The sequence below is a fragment of the Amaranthus tricolor genome, chromosome 10 (genome assembly GCF_026212465.1).
Source record: "Amaranthus tricolor cultivar Red isolate AtriRed21 chromosome 10, ASM2621246v1, whole genome shotgun sequence".
In the NCBI taxonomy this organism is placed as follows: Eukaryota; Viridiplantae; Streptophyta; class Magnoliopsida; order Caryophyllales; family Amaranthaceae; genus Amaranthus; species Amaranthus tricolor.
The window spans coordinates 5,723,849-5,741,193 of NC_080056.1; the positions used below are offsets into that span (position 1 = coordinate 5,723,849).

A 17,345-nucleotide genomic window follows, 5' to 3' on the forward strand; every position below is an offset into this window, starting at 1 on the left:
AAGATTGTGCGATATAAGGGTCATAATCAAGATTGCGCAACGCATTACAGTGATGAACATCCCCTCATTACTTCTGATTTTGTTGTTGATCTTATCGTGGATATGATAAGAGTTGATCCAGCTTTCAAGGTAAAGTCAATTGTTAATTTTGTTGAGGGAGAAAGCAACGAGACATGGAGTTGGTTTTTGGATTGTATAAGGCAGTATGTCACTAAAAGGAATGGCTTATGTGTTATATCTGATCGTCACAAGGGAATTTTGCATGCAATGAATAGAGTTGGAAAAGGGTGGGAAGAGCCATATGCATTCCATCGATTTTGTAAATGTCATCTTGCCTCAAAAATGCATAAGAAGTTCAAGAACATAGCAGTTAAAAACTTATTTGGAAAAGCTTCTGAGCAGACAAGATTTGGAAATATAATTTCTATATGAATCGTCTTAAAGAGTATGATGAGGACGCATATAAGTACTTAGTCGATGGTTCCATTCTTGAGCGCCAATGGACTTTGATTCATGATGGTGGTCATCGATATGGAGTGAAAACTACAAACATGTCTGAAGCGTTCAATGGCGTAATGAAGGGGGCCAGGTGTCTCCCAATCACTTCATTGGTTAGGATGGCATTCTACCGGGTTAACGAATACTTTGCAAAAAGGAGGAATTTAGGGAGAAAGAGATTACAAAATGGACATGTGTATGCCAAGAAACCAACTAACACGATTGATAAGAATATTGAAAAAGCTCGCTTTCATAATGTTAGGATATATGACACAGTACGTGGGATATTTGAGGTCAACACTGGTTGTGGCAACATGATAGCAAGAAAAGGTGGAAAATGTTACATGGTTGACCTCACAGCAACATCATGCTCTTGTGAGAAACCAACCATGTTCAAGTTACCATGCTCACATGTTCTTGCAGTGTGTCGAGCTCGTAACATTTCTTATGATCCTTTTATGGACCCTTCGTTTCGCACTACAGAATACGTATCCACATACAAGAAGAACTTCATGCTTGTTACAGAATGGCAGCCTTACACAACGGCTAAGATGGACGCTTTGCCACACTTATGTAGATCGGGCCACGAGATTTGGAGATTGCGTTGTCCACTAATTTGCTTTGACATCGTCGAACTATATCTTCCGGATCGTGTCATGCGTCAATTCGGTTTGCAGCAGGTTATTCCGCATGCCTGTGACACCCAACCTCAACTACATGCGATTGATAGGAGGACTGGGAACAAGAACTACATCATATGACATAGATCGCAAGTAGATGCGTGGAATGACCGAGCATCTCGATTGGTTCAGGGAGAGAACTACACCGGTCATAGCACTGCTGTGCACATGAATTGGTACAGGCGTATCTCCATACTACGCCTCACGAACACCACATTACCATCTGACATCTACGTTACTGGTACGTCTTCTTTTAACAATCATAATATATAATAATACTTTTATGTGATTCTTTTAACAATTAATGATAACATACAGGCTGAGCACATCAGATCGGTCCTTATAGAATGCAATAACACGATTCACGGGGCCGCTACATTGCCAGTTGATGTGGGGTATCGACTATGTTCTCAGACCCTTGGCTCCATTAACACGTCATTGCCCGATGCATTGACTCAGGTGGGGTATGATTACCTCATTCTGTCTCCACCCATCATTGGTGAGGTTGATGATACATTCCACACTCCTTCTCCACGAAGTTCGGCCCACCGAGGTAGCTCTTTCGGAGGATCAAGTAGTCGGCAAGAGGTCGCGAGCGATCATCTACTCGAGGTCGGTCTTCCAAATCCCCATCGACATCCGGTGCTATGTCGTCATTCGTTCCTTCAGCTTCCATGACCACTCCTCTACATCCATCGCCTCCGCATACGATCATTACATATCAGCGTGCTAGTCAAAGACAAGCTCCTGCTCTTAATGTCATTGCAGAGGTTGACGAGTATACACCATCCTCACCCACCGGTGTGCACAACAAAAGGGGTCAGGGATTGTAGTTTAGCACACTTTGTATCAATTTATATGGCTTGAACTACTTGTATCACTTTCCATGATTGTAATCCATGATTGTAATATATGTTCGCATTATTTTCATAATTAATGTTTACAAATCAAGCTGGTTCGTAGTTGATTATTATGGAATACATGGTATTGAACTAGTTTAATGCAGGTTGTGCTAACTATTTATGGGAATTGAAAGAACAAAATAAAATGTTGCAAGGGCACAGAGCAAACCGCCACATGAGATGGCGGTTTACCCAAAGAAAACCGTCACATGAGATGGCGGTTTACCCTAACCAAACCGCTACTTCATGTGGCGGTTTACTGTTCAACATAGACCACCACCTCATTTGGCGGTTTTTATTTGGGAAATTAAAAAAAAAAAAAGAAATTGCCACGTGGACGGTATATTGGGAAATACTTTTCCATTTCATGCAAAGTGGGAAATAATTATAGAATTTGCAATATTGAGGGAAAAGGTTCATTATTGTTTTATGGTTTGTAACTAAATCCTAATTGACTCTAGGATCAGGTTGAGTATAGTCGGATCCTAACTCAACCTTGGACCCATATTATTCTAAATTACAAATCCATATTTTTAGATAAAGGTCAAGTCTATAACAAGTTTAACCGGATTTTAGACCCATAATTATATCTAAAAACGGGTTGCATGTTATTTTGGCAAAAGAAAAGAAATTACTTTTTTTTTTTATTAAAGCATTCACTTTCATACTTAAAATACTCACTTTTAGTTGTTTAATATATTTAGCATATCAATTTGGATATTAAAATTGAGGCTTTAAATATTAAAACATTCACTTTAACTCTTTAGAAGAGCCACTTCAAATATATCTCTGCGTAACATGATCTACCTGTTGTATGAGAGATTGTCTCTGACTAAAATGCATCCTCCTAGAGTCCAACCCATAAGAGATGGGTGCATACAATAATTTGTGATTAGTTTCCCACAAATTATCATACGAGCCAATTTCATTATGAGATGAGTCTCATACTCAAGTTAAGGTGCCAAATAAATACAAATAATGAGAAAGAATGCATGCTCCTTGTTTTGAGACACTTCAACACACATTATCAAATAAGAGGGGCTCACAATAAGGCTATTATTAAGCTGATTTAATATATATATTGTCTTAAAGTGATTATTTATAACGATTAAAGTGATTTCTTATGATTTTAAAGTGATTATTTTATAATTTTAAAATGATCATTTATAATCTTAAATTGATTTTTAACAATCTTAAAGCAATTAGAGTAATAGGCTAAGCTAATTATATAGATCCGTTTCATGGTGAGTTGATTTCAGCTTACGGTTCAAATTCCAACTCCAAAGATCCATATTGAAAGATCCAATATCAACAACCCAAAACCAAAAAAAAAAAAACCAGATACCATTAACCCAACAACATTTCCCTTGCATCTCTATTATAATTCAGAGGTCATCGGCTCCGGCGTCTCACAACCGTTTCTCCCCTTGTCTGCTCCAGTGTTCCTCTTACTGTTAAGTGTTAACTATCTCACTATTACACTCAATCCTTTTTTTGCCCTTGATTTATAGCTTGTTTTATTGCAAATATAAATTACTTGTTCAATTTGTTTTCCGTTCGTTGCTCTGAATTTTGTTGCTAAAGTTCCGAACTTTTTTTAGATGGGATTAGTTAATGTTGTTTGTGGGTATGCTGAAAATGATGGTGTCTATTCTTTGTTCCCTATAATTAGTTTGTTTTATGTTTGATCATCACTTTGTTAGTTTGATTGTTGTCTGTGAATTTTAGTAAATAGTTTAATGTTGTTTTGAAACTATATTTCTTCAAAATGATGGGTTAATGAGCTTGATGGCATAAAGTTTGATTTTGATTTCCAACCTTGTCTCTCAATTTACTACATTTGATTTTTGGTGGAATTTTTTTTGGTAGAGGGTAGGCTAAGGGAACGGTAGGCCTAGGGGAGAGGGCATCGAGAATATAACCTTCCTCTTTGTGTGTGTGGAACATGTTCCAATTGAGACAAAACCCGATTCTGAATATTAGTTTTTGGTTGCTTGTAATTGGAAAATTAAGATAAAAATTAGTGGGTGAATGAAATGTATGGATGAGATGAAGTGAGAGATTGAATTTGCCAGATAAGATTAGGGGAAAGAATGGGAATCAACATTTATGAATAGAGATGTAGCAAATTTATTGGGACAACCAAAAGTATAAATTGTAGGAAACTAAGAGGGATGTAGGACTAGGGAGTATGATTTGATCCAAGTGAGTTTGCTTGCTGTGTCAAATACTTGTATGTTTGTTTGTTTCTCAGCATAGCAAACTTTAGTCGGAACATTTAAGTTTTGTTGATGCTAAGTTCCTTATTGAATGGCAAAATATGAGCTATGTGGATGATCATTGATTCAAGATAAATTAGTGGTTTATTGATCATACCTATATGGGGCTAACCAGTTAAGGATTTCGCTATTGCATTGTTGCTATCATAAAATTGAAAGATAAGATTTTTGTTTTATTACTGAAATCAAATTAGAACTTTGGTTCTATTCGCATTAAAGAATTTTTCTCGCGGATTTAATCGGGCTCTATACTGTAGTAAATTAAACTTACTAAAATTAAAGTGAAGCTATCAAAATTGACAAGTGACATTGTGAGAAACAAAGTGATGGAAAATATTATTGAATTGTACCTTTTTTGGAGGACAAGGTAGGTTGAGGGAATGAGAGAGCCAAAGGAGGGGGGTAGTGGGAATCAAACCCACGACCTTAGTTCTTGTCCGGGAAAAGTGATACATGTTCGAACTGAGACAACACTAAATTCTCTATTGAGAACTTAACTTCACTATTTGAACTAAACATTATACAATTGAAAATAAGTTAAGGAAAACTAACCCTAAGGGTGAGTTTGTTTTGGAGCTTATGGAAAGCATTTTGCATTAAATTTTATTTCCTAAGCGAAGTATGTTTCAACGAAAATTTTCTTTTCAAACTTCAACAAACCTTTAATTGGTTTTTTGCTAAACAATGTGACGAGTAAATGTAGAAGGAAACATTCATAATGAACTTCATTTTTACATGAGGTATTTCAATGAAAAACAAGGCTTCATTTTACAAGGAACATAATTTTCTCCTCCAGAAATAAATTACTATTTATTAACAAATCCTATGAGAAAAAGTTTGCTGTTGGAAAATGTTTTTTTTCCTTAGAAAGCTACTGTAACTTCGTTTTCTTCAGTTTAAGGTTCAAGCGCATAGAATCAAATAACATGTTTAAATTTTTTTTGATATCTAGGAAACACGTTTAATTTCGACATTGTTATATATCTGCAGGGTTGCGTTTGGTTAGTACTTTGCAGCTTATTTCGTTACACAAATATGGCTGCTGCAAAGCCTCCACCGTCTTTGGAGATATTAGGTGCTTATCTCTATACTTATGCTTCCAAATAGTTTTGTGCTTATCTCTATACTATATGTTACTTGGACTTGGGTATTGATGTCGGATACTAGTACGTGTCCAAGTGTCGGATACGTCTAAATTTTCAATTTTACATCTAAAACGAAGTTTGTAAGTGCCATACCAATGTCCGAGCATCAAGGATCGGACACGGGTACGTAAAGCAAAATGAAGAGTCCGAGTAATATAGTCTATACTTATGCTTTCAAATGGTTTTTAAAAGCTGAACTTTTATCATGGCTGAGTTGATGAATTCTATTATTTTGTCTCTAGTCCGTGATCAAGAAGGATCTTGTATATGGACTGTTCCACCCTTCAACAATGGTGAACCAAACACCAGGATGCCGAAAGTTCCTTGCAGTAGTGCTATGTTTAGTGAAGATGGTTCTAGGCTTATGGTGGTTAAACCTGATGGAATTATAAGTATTTTTGAATGCAATACCTACAAAGAGATTAGATTCATTCAAGTTCCTAGCCTTGCCGCTGCAAATCTATCACCCCGTGGGACATACCTTCAGACATTTCAGAAACAGTCAGCCCCTCAGGAGAAAAATGTCAACATATGGAGTGTTGAGACGGGCGCTTCTGTGTATAGTTTTTCTCAGAAGAACATAAGTAAAACCACCTGGTACGTTTACTCAATATATGTAGGAAAACAGATGTTCGGCCTTTGTATTCTAAGTTCCAGGGGCAGAACAAAAATTATGGGGGCCCTAATTTTTGTGCAATTTCTTTTGAAATGGGGTCCTTACATCCTTTACTAATGATTATAGAAAATTGCATCAACTGTACAAATATTCAACACTAAAATGTATAAAATGAAATAGTTTATGCTTGAATATTCGTTCGTAAACAAGAACAACACAGAATTCATCTCATAATCCAACAAATCTATTAAAAGCGAAAATTAAATATGAACTGCAATACTTGAATTAATGTACAAAAAAATGCATCTTAGAACTAATTTGAAGCCCCTAAATTTATGGGGGCCCTACGTGGTCCGGCACCCAGAATGTGCCTAGAACCACCCAAGCTAAGTTCAAATGCTGCTTCTATATCCTGTGTAACCATATGTTGATATGAATGTTAATATTTATGTATTCCTTTAAGAAAATAGGGTTTTGGTTGGCTTTAACTTGTATTGGTTCATAACCGAGATAAAGAGAGTTGATATTGACGTGAATATTTATGTGTTCTTTTCCTAAGTATCCATAGTTATTTTAGTGATATCCTGGCCCTCTTAATGAAAATGTATATGTGCTTTCCAGGCCCTCTATTCTATTCAGCTCGGACGAAGTTGTTGCATGCCGGCTTGTCACAAATGAACTGCAGTTTTTTGATCCTGCTGAATTCTCCAAAGGATTTGTATCTCGCTTCAGAATTCCAGGAGTGGCAGCGGCTCAGCTTTCCAAACGTCCTGGTTCATATGTTGCGGCATTTGTTCCTGAATCAAAGGTTGGCTTTAGCTGTGTTGTTCTCTCATCCCCATGTGACATTACAAATTATAATATTGTATGGTGTTTAAATAAGGATAATATTGTCCTTGGTCTTCAATAATCCCTGTAGTGGATGTTTCACGAGCCCAAAATTTACGGTATATTAGTGCTAGTATGCACAAATTTGGGATTTTTTTTTAAGTTAATTGTTTTCTAAACGACCCTTTCCCTGCTTTTGATGCCCTTTATTAGGGAGTTCCTGCAAGTGTCCAGATATTTCCATGTGGAAGTGATGCCTCTAGCCAGCCTGTTGCACGGCGTAGTTTCTTCCGCTGCACAACTGTGCAATTACATTGGAACTATGGATCTACTGGTCTTCTAGCTGTGGCTCAAGCGGATGTTGATAAAACGAACCAAAGTTACTATGGAGAGTCAAAATTGAATTACTTGACAACCGATGGAGTTCATGAAGGCCTTGTACCTCTTCGTATGTGACCGATATTTATAGCTCCAGTTATGGTTCGACTTTTCTTGTAGAACTGATTTAGTTGGATATGTTTACAGGCAAGGAAGGACCCATTCATGATGTTCAGTGGTCCAACTCGGGTTCAGAATTTGCTGTTGTTTACGGATGTATCCTTTCGATGTTAAACACTTCCCTTAAATGATCTCGAATTGTTGTATGAGACGGTCTCACCGAGAGACGCGCCTTATACATGAGTTAAATAGCCCATCTAATACATAATATGGGAAATAGACTTCTTGTTTGAGATCGTCTCATCGAGAGACGGTCTCTCACAAGAGTAGCTCTAGAAAGATTAAATGTGTGTTTGATCAATTAATTTCTAGAGCTAGAGGAGTTTTCTTCGGAACTGTGGACCGAGATACGTCGCTCAACTGAAGACTCGTAAAATGACGGTGGATTACTCTTAAAAAAGATGATTGTTTCTTATTGATGTTGTTCTTTAACCTAACTTCAGTTATGCCTGCTAAAGCTACAGTATTTGATAAGAAGTGCAACCCACTCCTCGATCTTGGTGAAGGCCCGTACAACACTATCAAATGGAATCCCAAGGGAAGATGTATCCTTCATACAACTGATTTTTCCCATCTCCGTTTTCTCATAATCCTCCTGCTTTTTTGTCTTTCTTTCTTTATATTTGTTTAAATCCTTAAGTCCCCTCATGCAGTTTTGTGCTTGGCTGGTTTCGGAAACTTACCTGGTGATATGGTATGCCCAACTGGCTTTCCTTTTTAAATTGCTTGTATGTTAGCTTTTAATATTTTTCTTGGGTTGTGAGTTTGTGACTTATGAGTCGTAGCAAAAAGATAGGTTGTTTAATGTTAGAAAGAGAAGTTTTTTGTTGTGAAAAGATTCGTTCCCTGCAGTAGTTTCTTTTCATATAAGATTCTTGTTTGAAAGTATAATATATTCTAAATAAATCAAGAAAAATATTAAAAATCAAGAAAAATATATAAAATCATAAATAAAGTAAAAGAGAAAGAACTACTGGATTAAGTTAAAAACTTTATTAGTAAATACTTAAAGGGCAAGTGCAGTAAATTAATTCTCCTATTACTACTATTACTAACCTCTTGGAGGCACTTTCAAAGGAGAGGCATAAAACTCGTGAAAACCCTGAAATGTCAAGTTGTAATAGTTGGAGTTCAGGACACTTAAAGTGACCGAGGAAGGCCGAAGATGATTTAGAAGGTTGGAGTGGAAAAGGATATGAAGGATCTAAACTTACATATTGATTGACAGAAAATCGGAATGAATGAAAAACAAGAATTCATGTGGAGTGGACGACCATTAGAACTGATAGATGGGTTCATGTAGCCGACTCCATTTCAATCTTTTAGTGTTAAGGCTCTAGTATTGTTGTAGTTAATGGCGAATTCGTGAATATCCATGTGAAGAAGAGTTTCATGGCTACTGAAATTCTTATCTCGCCAGATTCACCAATCTGCGCCTGGTTTCTGTCCAACTCCACTTCACATTTCTCTGATGCGCAGAATGAAATTAAAGAGTTGTCATTTTTTGGTTTATTCTTAGTAGTTGTAGCATATAGACTATCTACGCGATTTGTTTCCTAAGTTTGATCATATTCGCTCACAAACTGTGTAAAAAATAGTTAAGTGAAATCTTTCGATTTTTCTCAATGAATATTTTATCAACTTTATAATTTTACTTATTCGTAATTTGAGATATTAGTATTAAATAGTGTGTTGGAGGATGCGTTAGATAGAATGTGGCAAATACTAAGAGGAAGTTACAAATGGAGAATAACAAACAACTCTTTACACGTAAGACGGATGAGCTGTTTAAATAATATGTTTGTAAACAATAATGACTCATCACATAGATGACTCGATTAATACTCGAAAGTTTTTTAGGATGGATTTGTGTATGCCCTTTACCGAGTATTTACCATTATTTCCACCCGATTTAGAAAATAAATGTTGATTATAGTTTCCTTCAGTTCTAATATCTAGAATAGTTTCCAGTAATTACATTCCTTTATGGGTATGAAAGTGGATGCAGGTTGTTGCTAATTTCAGACGAGTAATTTATCTTTGAAGCACCAATTCTGTTTTTGATTCATTTATGATCCCCTTTTTCTTTTAGACCTATTTAATAAAATATTAAACCCGTTCGTATCTATGCTGTCAATATTACAACAATATTACAAAAACTGGAAACCATTGCCTTGTGCAACTACACGTTTGTGTGTTGCAGGCTTTCTGGGATTTTACCGAGAAAAAGAAGCTTGGAACAACTAAAGCTGAGTGGTCTGTAACTAGTGAATGGTCTCCTAATGGGTGTTTCTTTATGACCGCATCAACTGCACCAAGACGTCAGGTTGATAATGGGTATGCTGTTTTCTGCTTAAACATAGCTAATGTATGAATGTAATTGTGACTCGTATGAAAAGGTTGATTTGCACCTTATCTTGTATGGACTATCATGATTTAATCTGACGAATGCTTCAAGTTAATGATTTAATTCCTTATACATGTAAGCTATAACTCTTTTTGTTGCCTATTTAGGCAAGGTATTTGTTTTTTGTATGATGGGGGATAATGGGATTGAGCTTGCATGTCAGCTAAAATCGCTTTTGGATTTTCTATAAACTGCATACAATTTTTTTGTACAGTTGTCCATTCTTCTTTGTTTTGAACAAGTTACCTGAGATTAGTATGTCAACATGTGAGTCGTTGCATTTCAAGAATGCAATTTTTTGGCGAATCGCGTTAATATGACTTTATAAAGCGCATTCTTGGAACACAACTACTCACAGAAATTTTATATATCTGGAATCACAACAATATCGTATCGATTTTATTTTTTAAGAGATAATGGAAAAACTTCTATGAATTTGGCTCACTGTAACTAGTGCAATGATGTAATACTTCGAAATGGATGTCCAGTATAGTGCCACATAATTCACTAATCTAATAACGAATCGCAAATCAAAAAAAAGGCAAATTGTGGTCAGTTTTGGGCTATTCTTAGGCTAATTTGAGTGAATCACGAATTCAAGAAGTGAATTAGCTAGCGAATTATGTTACACTGGTCCAATATTCTAATTTAGGGGCGGATTTAATTGATCATACATGTTCTCATAATGTAGGATCAAGATTTTCCACCACAACGGTTCGTTGTATTACAAGAAAATGTTTGACAAATTGTTCCAGGTTAGTGCGACGAGTGCCACCTCTTCTATTGCCTCATAATAGCATCTTTTAATGCTCATTGTGTCTTATGTCAACCTCAGGCTGATTGGAAACCCGAATCAGCAGATAGTTTTGGTGATGTTGCTGAAGCTGTAAAGTCTTTTGGTTCATTGAAGATTGAAGATATCAAATCACAAGGTTCTTCACTTGATCACCTTTTGTGCAATTTGCTCGAAATATTTGTCTCTGTAATGTGCTTTTGCTTGAATAAATAGAGTTTTCTCCTTGTAGGACAAGGGTCAAAGGCGTCCCAAAGTGCTACAAAAGCCAGCTCGGGAAATCTACCGCAGAAACCTGCTGCATATCGACCACCTCATGCTAAGCAGGCGGCTTCTGTTAAGGCAGAGGTACTAGCTACACCTTGGCGTTGTGCTTAATTTGTCAGTTATCATTATTTATATTCTTTAACATAATGAACGTAAATGGTTGGCAAGCTTCGTTCTAGAGAACTTTTATATCTTTCTGGATTTGAATGCTAGAACCGTTCATTTAAGTGCTAAAACAAGAAAATCCAGGTTAGTGTGGCATTGGGCAATATAATGAACTCCATGTATGCCTTAAAATTCTAAGGGGGTGTTTGACAATTGACTGATGGCTTTAGTTGGCTTTGACCAGTTGGAAATGTTGGTTATTTTATTGGCTTTTAAGCTAGCTGAAAAAGCCAATTGTTTATGGAGATGTTTGGTGAATTCAGGTATTAGTTGTTCGCTGTTTATTTGCGAAAAAGTGGGTCAACAAGCTAAAAGCGAGTCAACAAGTCAAAGCCAACAAAAAAGCTAACTGGAGTAGCTTTTTATTGTGGTTTAAAGTTCAACCGGCTTAAAAGCCATTTACCAAACACTTTCTTTTGATGTTTGACCAACCAACAAATAAAAAGTCAAAAGTCGACCAAAAAGCCGATGTAAAAACCAAAATCCAAACACCCGACTAGTGCAGGAGTTGGAACATGGGTATGGTTATAAATTTTTTCTCCAATGTTTCTCCAGCTATTGAATTTTACCCTCTTTTATAAGTCTAGAAATAACGTCTTCAAATTGGTAGTTTGTTGATATCCAATTCCTTTCAGTAGATCCGTTGTTTCGTAGGATCGTAGGTCATTTTGAATTCAAAGCTTATGCTGATTAGACCTTGTAGTCTATATTAAAAAGAACTTATGACAGGCTAATGCTAATATTAGAAATGAATATACGCTAATATAGTTTCCGATATTAAATAAAACGGAATCAATACCACCCAGTGTCACATACTTCGCTAATCTCCTCATGAATTGCGAATCAAAAAAAGCGAATTATGGTCGGTTTTGGGCTATTCTTGGGCAAATTTGAGCGAATCGCAAATTTAAAAAGTGAATTAGTTACCGAGTTATGTTACACTGATACCACTTATCGGTGACCCGGGAAGCTAGGCAGCAAGTTCACTGCGCACAAAGGCGTGGCTACAATCGTAATGCTCATTTGTCGGTATCTGGAATGCTTTGCGTTATGTAGTTGTAGATCTTGCATATGATATTCATTTTTAGGCCTATAATCAAGTTAGTAACACAGTTTTTTTGTTTTAATCTGACAGCTATTAGGAGGGATGGATACACAGTAAGTACTCGAAAATAACATTGTCTGAAGTGATTAATTTTCCTTTCGTTTTTGCCCTTAGTTCTCTGAAGCATAATTCACATGCTTATGCAGGGAAATGAGTAAAAACGCGTTGAAAAACAAAAAGAAAAGAGAAAAGCAGCGGGAGAAGAAAGCAGCGGAAGCTGCATCTGGTGCCAGTGGTTCATGATCGAGTGTGACGCTAACATAGAATGAGTAGTCGGAATTTTGCTTCGTTTTGAAATTGTTGAATTTAATTGGTGAAACGTTGTCTTTCAATGCAAGTATAACGATGACATTAATTTTGAGGAATCCTCGGGGATTTTATTGAGAATAAGTAAAGGTGAGTCGAGTATAATTAGGGATTTACAGATAAAAATTGAAGTTTAGTCGGTTTATTTAAAACTTAAACTGAAGTTTTTTTTAAAAAAAAATAATGGAAAATTTGATTTTAAATGTATGAACTTAGTGTTGTACTCTTACATGACCTATTAAGTAACATTCAACTTGAAAATCGGCTATTAAAATGGCGTCAAGATGTGTAAGAGTCGAACAATTGCACATTTAACATTTATATGCTTGTACTTTATCAAGCGTATGTGTGTATAAAAACATTTAGCTTGAACATGTTTGAGATGGAAAATTTGAAAAAACTAAGTGTTTTTAACAAAATTAGTCAAAAAAACAAGCTTCGCCCAAATTTTTATCCCAAAATAAGCGTGCTTGTCTCCAAAGCTAGGTTCGGTATCTAATCGTTGTTATTAACAGTGAATTATTAACAGCGAACTGAGAGAGTGATGAAATTTAAGTCAAGGGTTAGTTCACTGTTGTCACAGCGAACATAGGTTATGGTAAAAAAAGTCAACATATGTGTTCGCTGTTACTAACAGCGAACAGAGATATTAATTTTTTTTGACCAAGTCTCTATTCGCTGTTAGTAACAGCGAACTAATACGACCCTAAATACAACAGCTCTCCTTTCTTCCTAGTTTAAAGCATAGAAAAAAAGTCAACAAAAGTCAAATGTTTGTACGCTGTTATTAACAGCGAACAAAAGCAAACCTGGTCAAAGCAGGTCAAGCCTTTGTTCGCTATTAGTAACAGAGAACAAAGGTTTGACCTGCTTTGACTAAGTTTGCTTTTTGTTCGTTGTTAACAACGAACAAAGGCTTGACTATTTTTTGACCAGTTTTCTTAGTTCGCTGTTAGTAACATCGAGTATATACCAAACCTAACTTTAGAGCCAAGCACGCTTATCTTGGGATAAAAGTTTGGCCGAAGCTTAATTTTGACAAACTTTGTTAAAAAGTCTTTTTTTTTTCAAATTTTCTTTGAGATGAAGCATATTTACGCCATATAATCTTGATAGGAAGTTATATATTTTTTTAATAAATTTCATATTTAGATTATTTTGACATAATGGTATATGTGCTTGTACATAGAAGATGCCACAAATTAAATAAGATAATATAAATATCTATACGTCAATTAATTCAAAAAGTATTCAAATTAAAGAAACTAAAATCAATGGAAGATACTCCTTTCTATTCATTCAATATGTCCTATTTAACTTTTCACCATTTTTAAGTGGTCAAATAAAACCATAGGAGAAAGAAAAAGTATACTATTTTTAAATTTTCATAGGAAAAAATGAAATTTTAATAAGTGCAAAAATGTGAAAAAGTTAAATTAGTAAGGGTAAATTGATAAAGTTAACATATCTAAATTAGAAATAAAACATTTAAAATGACTGAATTATTAAAAGTTGAATAAATACCTACATAAAATTTAATTAAATTGAATTGGGCTATCAAATTATAATTTGATATCTGTGGGCTATGTGCATCGGATGATTCTAACAAAAAGCCGGTCGAACCAATCAAGCGAAGTTCATCTTCTAAATTTCTTGAATGGTTTGCTACTTTTCTTGCCATTTTTGCTGCGACTTTTGTTGGGCTTGTTCAAGTATCTCCGAATCTCCTCCTCTTCATCATCATCCATCTCTCTTCCTCTCTTCTGCCCCGACTCCTTGTTTTTCTGTGAGTGAAAACAAATTGAGCCGTTTACTCTTATTAGTCACGAAACACCAGCATACATCTTTTTCACTGAAGTTAAAGATGGATGAACACACAACGTCAAATTGACATAAATGTTGTCGAAAATGTGAAAATAATTCAGACAAAAATGTTCCATGAGGTGATTTTATCAAGGCTCCCTCCCTCACACGGCTCACACATATCCCAGAGAACCGTGGCTCGATGACTTTGATCCGAAAAAAAATATTATGGAAAACAAAGGTAGCTAGTAGCTTTCAAGTATCAACTAAGCTGGCCCTGAAGTTTCTAAGTCGTCATCATGCAAAGTTTTAATACAACTATTACAACAGTAAGTTGTAATCATTTGCCAAAAAATATGAGCCTGCTCAGACACTAATGAGATGGAAACTCCTGACCTTCCAGCACGAGCTGTTCTCCCAACCCGATGTATGTAATCCTGTAATCCATAATGGCATTGTCAATTAGATGCAATGGAAGTATACACCTTGATGAACTTTGTTTAATTCATCGTCACATGATTAACGGTTCGCTTTGATTCGTTACAGATAGCCATAGGGCAGGCTACCTGCAACAAGAGATAACCACGGCCAAGGTTGGCCCGGTTTTGGTTCCACCAAAGTGGAACCTGATTCGGACCGCACCGCAAGCATATTTTTGGTTCCGGTTCTTGGCGGCTCCTTAGCAGTCTACCCGGAGCCAAACCAATCAGAAATTGGCCTAAACCGGTACAGCATGGAACTTTCCGAACCGCAGTTCAGGGGTAGTTCCAAAATCAAGCCTGACCCGAAACAAACAGTAACAAGGAAACCGAAATGAACTGACCATTGATTCTTTAAAAACGCTTAACTTGACCGTTGGAGCTAGTTTCGAGCCGTTGGAGGTCTATTATACCCATTGGAGGGTATTATGGATAAAGGTATGTATCCATTCCACACCTTCTACTCTCTCTCCTTCTCTCTCTACACATACTCTCTAAATACTCTTTCTAATTACGCAATTGCTTTGATAATTACTTAATTAGTCTTTCAATTTCTCTAATTACTCTTTTAATTTTTTAATAATGAAATACCAATATGTAGGATTATAATCATGTCGCGTCAGGTTCGTGTTTAGATCAAATATAATCAGGTCAAAAAACCCCTTGATCCGAACCTGACCCGTTTAGTGAATTGGATTCGAAAACATAACCCTAACATAATCTATTCAGAATTTTATATTTTCATTTTAGGGTTTTCACATTTGAAACATCTTATATATTTTAGGATTCAATTTAAAACTAATAGTTTATGAGTTTTTTATTTTGTATTTACTATAAAAAATAGAAAAATATTACACGAAGTAAGTTCAAGTTATATTGATTGACTTGATTCGAAATTAACTTATTTAATTATATGGGTTATACCGATTTGTTTCAAATTTATAAATTTTACCTTTACTTACACACATTTAATAAACAGTTCAGGCCGAGTTGACCCATCTACCTAATTGGTTCTTAAGTCGAAAGTCACACCCACTTATTTCGTGTTAACAAATCGAATTCAGATATATAATCATGTCTTTCTTCATGTAAAGCCACGAAAAAAATAGTAAGATGAATAATCATTAGGATGATCAAGCTAAAAAAAGGCTCGATTAGTGATTATGAGCTAAATTACCAAGGGTACGATCAAGATTTAGACAAGTTTAAAAATGAAATGGAAGATCAACTTGAAATTAATTAAGAACAAGCTACCCCTACTAAGCTAATTAGTTCATTAAGGTAATTAGTTCTCGACAATCATCAATAAGATAACAACCACAACAACAAGGTGGTGCAAGATGTGTCAAATACCAATATAATGGTAATTCAAATGTTCAATTATAGTTTAATTTAAATTATAAATTGTTTATGTATTGTAAATTCGTAGTATTTGTATGATTTATGTTTCAATTTAGGAGAAGAGGAAAAACCAGTTTGACAACATTTTTCGGGAATACCCCCATCTGGTGGTAGAGTCGTTTACATGTAGACTAATTTTTCGAAGAAAGAAACCAATGACCCGGACAAATCTGGGGAAGTAAAAGCATCAAACCCTTGGTATCATACCCATTCATACAAATAATATTTATATTTTTTAAATAGATTACAAGTATATTAAAAATTTATTTGTTGTGTATATGTTTTAGGCGGTAGGACGGAAACTCTCAACATTGTAAAAAAAAATGAAATACAAGAAAAACCCATGCAACAAGAGCTAGCAGGACCGTGGGTGGGCAAGGCAAACGTCGGACGCATGTATGCCTTTTTATTATAATTGTAATGAAATAATTAAAGAATTGGACAAACTCTTACGTGGAGAAGGCTTTGGGGTTTAAACAAATTTCATTCTCAAGAAAAGAAGTTGCCTCTACTCTATTGCATCAACCTTCTCTCTTTAGAAAGCGCCTCTTCCATAGGGCGGTTCAATGGGCAGCCACACAATTCATATTATAATGATTGACATAACGATTTTGGACGGGATAGCTGGAAATCGGGATACCACTAGTTCTCTCATTCATCTTCTCGTGATACACATTTTCCTTGCAACTCAGCATGTGTCTTGTGTTCAAGTCAAAGATTTTACCGATTCAAATTGCTTATTCGCACGATTGGACCCACAAACAAGAACAATAGAAGAAAGGTCGAATGGAATCGGAATTTGCTAGAGAAGTGAGCAGATCATGTGACACAGGTAAAATTCATCAAGGATCCACATACCAGCATAGGCATTGGAGAAAAAGAAAAGAGGCATTAATTCACGAAACTTAAGACAGCATACATCCAACAAGTAAGCATGAAAAATCGACCTTGAAAGTAGCGGGAAAATTATAGTTTATCACCATATCCACTGAGCGTATATCGAGACCTCTACTCGCTACATCAGTGCAAATGAAGATATTGCATTCTCCAGCTTTGAATTTGTTGAGTGCTCCAAGACGTTTTGCCTACAACAAGAAGTTATTTTAGAAAGGACAAATACGATATAACTAAAAAATAAAAGACATAAGTATATATGTAGAAATATCATGCATA

General features: G+C 35.6%; 1 protein-coding gene and 1 long non-coding RNA gene across 2 annotated transcripts; one reads left to right on the plus strand and one right to left on the minus strand.

Moving 5' to 3' along the window:
• The first annotated feature begins 3,337 nt into the window (after positions 1-3,337).
• LOC130825802 (uncharacterized) lies at positions 3,338-12,615 on the plus strand. The gene is made up of 14 exons (XM_057691226.1): positions 3,338-3,533; positions 5,350-5,434; positions 5,747-6,101; positions 6,742-6,928; positions 7,162-7,396; positions 7,474-7,542; positions 7,890-7,991; positions 8,100-8,140; positions 9,650-9,783; positions 10,545-10,608; positions 10,689-10,785; positions 10,879-10,994; positions 12,214-12,236; positions 12,330-12,615. Exons 2-14 carry the CDS (start codon positions 5,395-5,397, stop codon positions 12,424-12,426), a joined length of 1,560 nt encoding a protein of 519 aa, XP_057547209.1. The 5' UTR covers positions 3,338-3,533; positions 5,350-5,394; the 3' UTR covers positions 12,427-12,615.
• A 1,348-nt stretch (positions 12,616-13,963) lies between these two features.
• Positions 13,964-15,411, minus strand: LOC130825734 (uncharacterized). Its single transcript, XR_009046941.1, has 3 exons — positions 15,116-15,411; positions 14,689-14,729; positions 13,964-14,273 (listed from the first exon to the last, which is right to left on the minus strand). It is a non-coding gene; the product is annotated as an uncharacterized LOC130825734 (long non-coding RNA).
• Between the last annotated feature and the right edge of the window lie 1,934 nt (positions 15,412-17,345).